The 6,458-nt window shown below is 36.7% G+C and overlaps 1 protein-coding gene across 1 annotated transcript in view; it reads left to right on the forward strand.

Moving 5' to 3' along the window:
• The window catches only part of efl1 (elongation factor like GTPase 1), a 147,285-nt gene extending 141,226 nt beyond the window's left edge, over positions 1–6,059 (forward strand). The window contains exon 19 of the mRNA XM_046857568.1: positions 4,353–6,059. Within this exon, the coding sequence (XP_046713524.1) occupies positions 4,353–4,541 (189 nt within the window). The 3' untranslated portion in view covers positions 4,542–6,059. The remainder of the gene's footprint in view (positions 1–4,352) is intronic.
• The last annotated feature ends 399 nt before the right edge of the window (positions 6,060–6,458 follow it).

Here is a 6,458-nt window from a genome sequence, read left to right on the forward strand (position 1 = left end):
AAAGATTAATAAAATTAAATAGGAAAGCTTGGACTTTTTTATTGAAAAGGGAGAGATTACATTAGATTAGATAAGATAAAATAAGATAAGATTAGATAAAATAAGATAAGATATAATAGTATACACTGATTCAGAAGAGGATTGAATAGAGTAGAATAGATGGAAGAATAATATATACATAGAAAATGATTGAATGGAATGTTGGGGAATGATAGAGACATAAAGACCGAAAACAGAAAAAGAGGAGCAGGACTGGAAGCCATTCACCATTCAACCATTCATCCACAAATCACACATACACACCCACCCACACACATGCACGCACACACACACAAAAACACACATCCTCCTTGTCCTCACTGATCTCCAGAGAGGCTGGATGGCAGATGCTGGCGTTTGTGGTCGAGGGCTTAAATAGGGCCGTTGGTACCATCTGTGCTGCGGTAAAAAACTCCCAGGACCAGGTGTGTGTGTGTGTGTGTGTGTGTGTGTGTGTGTGTGTGTGTGTGTGTGTGTGTGTGTGTGTGTGTGTGTGTGTGTGTGTGTGTGTTTGTCAGGGCCTTTGCCGGACTCCTACAGTAATTGTTTCTCCTATCTATTTTCAGTTGCATGAGGTCATTGTCTCTGTGTGTTTGTGTGTGTTGGGGGGGGATGTTGGTTGTAACCATTGCGTCATACTCATGGCACCTGCTACTGGCTCTGTCTTTGTGTGTGTGTGTGTGTGTGTGTGTGTGTGTGTGCATATGTGTGTGCATGCACATGCAGTACTCTTTATAATGAGCATGCTGTCAGCCTGCCTTTCCTGACAGTTAAGCCAGTAGCGAGACTTTAACTGAATAATAAATTAGACACTTACATTAGGGCATTGTTCTATCATATTGTTTTAGACATTAAGGGTTTTTAAACTTGTTTTTAAAAATGCCATCAGAAATTACAGCACAGAAATTTGAACATGGTCTTAGTAACAGCACAACAACAAAAGAAAATCTTCGAATTTATATAATAGAAATCTTCATTTCGATGGTCTTAGGATCAGCCAGAACATTAAAACCACTGTGAGGTGGAGTGATTTTCTCATTATAGTGGCAGCTGTGAATGGGTGGGATATTTTAGGCAGCAAATGCATAGTCGGTTCTCAAAGTTGAAGAAACAAGAAGAATGGACAAGTGTAAGAATCTGAGTGAATATTGTGATGGCTAGAAACCTGGTTCAGAGCAACTCCAAAATCTCTTGGGAGTGTTCCCAGTATGCAGTGGTTAATACCTACGAAAGTGGTCCAAAAAAAGACAGTCAGTAAACCGGTAACAGGGTCATGGGCACCTAAAGGTTATTTATGTGTGTAGAAATGTGTGTATTCTGTCTTATCCCACAGAAGAGATCACAGATTTTAGCGTATAGGACTTTGTCGTTCAGACCGGCCAGACTCTTGTCCACTGCTGAAGGCGCCTACAATGTAAATGAGAGCATCAGATCTGGACCATAAAGCAGTGGAAGACGGTGGCCTGATCTGATTCTTTTATATCATGTGGACGGCTGGGTACATATTCATCACTTGCATGGGGTAAAGATGGGACCAGGATGCACAATGGGCATAAGGCAATCCCGTGGAGGAAATGTGATGCTCCAGGCAATATTCTGCTGGGAAACCTTGGGTCCATTGCATTTAAGTGGATGCCTTGAGTCTCAAAAATGGACTCCCTTTTTGAGCTTGGTTCCTCTCAAGTTTTTCTTCCTTATGTCATCTCAGGGAGTTTTTCCTTGCCACAGACATCGCTGGCTTGATCATTAGGGATAAATGTACAATTCTAAGGAACAAACTTATTTTATTACCTTTTTATTTATATAAAGCTGCTTTAAGACACTGTCCATTGTTAAAAGCGCTCTACAAATAATAATGAATTAAATTAGTGTGGATGATACTTTGACACCTACTACCTTGTTGTAGACAAAGTGACACCCCTAAATAGCAATGCTGTTATTTATTCTAGTGGCAATTCTTTAAGCTAAATAATCTGCCAAATTGCAAAGAATGTCAGGAGTTGTTTAAGGAACAGGACGAATGAACTAGACAGGAAAGGATCTTCTGTCTTGGCTCCATAGACCACAACACACCTTCAGATGTCTTGTAAAGTTTAGATCTTGACTGGTCAGAGCTGTTTTGGCAGCACAAGGGTTAACTGCACAGTATTAGGCAGGTGGTTTTAATCCTAATGGCGTATCAGTGTATTATTATGCAGCATGAAGACTGTAAATGTTCAGTGGTGTCTCAGTTTGGTTATCATAATAGCATAGCACAGTCACCCTCTGACTTTAATTAAGACCCTGCACTATTATTTAAGCAATACTGTACTCTTATGTCACATGACTGATTGCAAAAACTGTATTGAGTGTACCAAATTTTTCATTCATATTTAGTGCAAAATAGCCTTTTATTGTTTTAGTTTTCTCGTCCTTTATTTTTTGTTGTTACAAGTAGTTACAATTTCATCTCAGGCATGAGATTATTGGCTGTGGATTTTTTGTTTGTTGGTTTGTTTTGCTTCCTTGTCATGGTTTTCGAGTTAAAACTTGAGTTTTAACTCGAGTTGATTCGTTTGAGTTGATTAGTTTGCTGAAGTATAATTTCACTTCTGCTCCAATGTGTTAGAGATTCCTGATTCTTGTTTAATAATTACCCAAGATTATCACTTGCGACTATGGTACTATAATGTTGCAATATATAGTCTAAATCGATTAGCAGCATTCGACAATAATCATTGCTGATATTATTGTCATTCCTTGTTGTCGTACTCTCATTGTAGTTCATGCTGTCATTTATTTGTCTATATTTCTTTCTCTCAGGGACGGTTTGCTGAGGTACTGCACCAGTACTTCAGTATTTTTGCTCAATTTATAAAATATCTATTTACTGCAATATATATCATGCTGCATTCATCATTATTCTATTGTATTTTTCATACTTACACTACTCCTGTTATATACTTTATGGATAAACTCTTTGGGACACCTGATTTTTTCAGTCATGTCTGGGTCTTCCCTGAACTGTTATCACAAATTTGGAGGCACACAGTTGCATAGGTTACCTTCGGATACAGTCAAATAAAAATTTCCCTTCACTTAAAGTATAAGACCAAGACCTGATCTACCATGCTTAAATGGTTTACAAGGTGTGAAGTTGAAGATCTTGAGTGGCCTGCTGTAGCACCTCAACCAAAATCTAATGGAACATCTTCCCAGAAAAATGGAGGCTTTTATAACAGCAAATGGGAACTAAAAGCACATACAAATACAAACCTTGTGTAGATATTTTTATTTACCTACTTTCTCACACTTTATTCTTACTGTCACATTGCTGTAAATCCCTTTTTCCCCAGTAAGGATTAATAAACGCTCATTTCGCTGTAAATTATTCTATTTCACTGGAAGGTCGGGTGATAATATAAACAATAAGGGATATGACCCAGTGGAACATGCTATTATAGGAAAATCATCAACCCAAAGTTAATTATTTTCTAATTAGAGTGTTGTCAAACTGTGTTATTCTTCTAACCACAGCAATTTGCCAGTGATTAAAATGACAGAATTGCACATCATGCTTAATATTTATTTAGCATTGTGTCCATTAAACATGATAGTCATTGCAAATACTGCACCTGTAAACATTCCCTCCCTACTTTTTTCTTTCTTTATTGATGTTAATTAGACCAACAAATAAAATTCAGCTCATGTAAGAGAGAAAATGCAAAGTTCACCATTTTAAAGCTTTTGTCATTCCAGCTTTAACACTGACTGTTCCAAAACACTGATACAGGAGACTCCTTCCAAAAAAGAGTATAAATAAACATGCATTGAAGAAGATTTCACCATATTGACAATCATTGGAAACTTTTATTTATGATTGTTTCTTGTATAAATTAATGAATGTATTTATATTTTTGTTTATGCTGAGTGTACAAGTTTCTGTGAATGAGCTGTTACTAAAGAAACGATGATGTATTGGAACCTGTGCATTATGTGAATCTTCTGACCAACTAGAATCAAGTATTCAACTCTGTTGTATTGCATCCACCACATGGATGGATGGTATTATTTTATTATAATTGCTATTTTATTATTGTATTTTTGTATTGTATTGTATTATTGTATTTTTTTTTTATTTAATGTTTTTTTATCATAATTTAATTCCATTTATTGGGCATTTTTAAAATTCAAAATAAAATTTGACTACTTATTTACTTACTAGTACTGTACTTATGCAGAAAATTATACTGTAAAATACAGTGCTGTAAAAAAAATGCTTTTAAAGCATGTCATGGAGGAAATGTTCTCACTACGTTTTGTGTGTTCCTCAGGTCATCTCCAGCGATCCATTCTGGGTGCCCACTACTGAAGAGGAATATCTCCACTTTGGAGAAAAAGCAGATTCAGCCAATCAGGCACTAAAGTACGTGAACGCCGTTCGGAAGCGCAAAGGGCTTTATGTGGAGGAGAAGACCGTCGAACATGCTGAGAAACAACGGACTCTTAGCAAGAACAAATGAGTTCCAGAGAGATAGTTTAGATACTTTATTATTGGGACAAAAGTATTGTCACATGTTGTTTCCTGCCATATGTGATTCTTCCCAAAACTTTTACCACAAAGTCAGAGGCACACGATTGTATAGGATGTCTTTGGATGTGGTAGAATTAAATTTTTCCCTCACTTCATCTAGGAGGCCCAAGCCTGTTCTAACATGCCAGTGTTCCTGTACACAATGCAAGCTTTATGAACAAATAGTTTACATAGGTTAGAATGGAAGATCTTGAGTGGCCTGCTATAGAGACGTAACCTCAACCCTATTGAACACATTTGGAATGAACTGGAACACTGCACCCCCGGCCGGACTTTGCTAACTTTATTGTGGCCGAATGAACACAAATCTTCACAACCCACTCCAAAATCGAATAAAACATATTTCAAGGAAGAGTGGAGATTATTATACAGCAAATGGGGACTAAATGTGGAACAGGGCGTTCAAAAAAAGTACATACGAATCATATGGTAGTAAGGTGTCCTCAAACTTTTGTCCTAATATAGTGTATAAATAATTAGTCTGGATTATTACATCACTACAAATCTGCCATAAATGATACATTTGTGCATATTTAGTATGCGTCATATATATACATTTCTATAAAATTTGGTGGACATTATTAAAGTAATGTGGAATTAATAAATGAAAATACACTGATTTTGTTGAGCTACGTGTAGATAATATATGTTAACAACAATAGTTGACCAATGTAAACAAATGAACCACTAATGTTGATCTGAAGGGCATAAAACCTGCTTTGACTGAAATGTCTTGACTGATTTGAAGTTGTAGAATTGTATATATTAAAAATTAAATGTACTCTTTTCCCCATCGCCCTAAATGAAGTGAATCCACCTAGACCTCCATTTCCCCAAAGGGGGTTCTAGACATGAAACACACCGTGACTGATCAACTATATTTGCAGTTAAGGGGAACATTGTGTAAAGTTAGATTTTTCACTTGAACCATTTCTTTAATTTAGAACAGTTCTGAAGCTGGGAAGCTTCATCTGAGATTTCCTACATAGTCTAAAAAGCTCCCAAATGGCGAGAGGTAATTGGATAATTGACTAGCCTAGCCTTCTGCTAGTATTCCCCATGCATTTCATCATGCACACTATTAAGATCCTAAATTAAGTGTGGGAAAGTAAAAAAAACAAGAATTTCAGGGGTTAGAAGCATTAAATTATTTTTGTGGAATACCATGTTCAATGAAGTGGAAGCTTGGTTTCCTTGTGGTTTTTGTCTTAGTGAGCTGGCTTTGTGCACAGGGACATTGTTATGCTAAATTTGGGTCTCATAGTTCAAGTAAAGGGAAATCCTAAATCTACAGCAAACAAAGATATTGCAGCCAGTTGTGTTCTTCTAATGTTGGGGCAACAGGCCAAATGTGGGTGTAAAGGTCAGGTACCCACAAACATATTGCCATACAGTGTATGATATCAGGCAACAAAACCCCAACAATAAAGGTGTCTAAAATCGTCAAGTTGTTTATAAGGTTTTACAAGCATTACAGTTTTTAGTTAGTATATATTCTGGTTTTAGGTACAGGATTATACCCCACCCCAAACACACACACACACACACACAAACCCATACTTTTATTTTAATTCTTTATTTGCTACTGTCTTGTTATAGATAATCCAGTGCTCTAATCTTGAGTTTGTTTTGTTTATCCAATCAACTTATCGTCACCACGTTATCATTATCAATCAGTAAAATGTTTTAGCTTACAGGCAACATTGCTGCCGGCTGGTTTTATTTTAGCTAAAGTGTAATTTAGCTTAGCAAGCTAATACCAAATTTTTATACATAAAAATGTTTCAGGCTCAGTGGTTAAGGCTCTGCGTTTCTGATTGGAAGGTTGGTTCATGGGGGTTCAAGC

Source organism: Silurus meridionalis, chromosome 9, assembly GCF_014805685.1.
Source record: "Silurus meridionalis isolate SWU-2019-XX chromosome 9, ASM1480568v1, whole genome shotgun sequence".
NCBI classification, from domain to species: Eukaryota; Metazoa; Chordata; class Actinopteri; order Siluriformes; family Siluridae; genus Silurus; species Silurus meridionalis.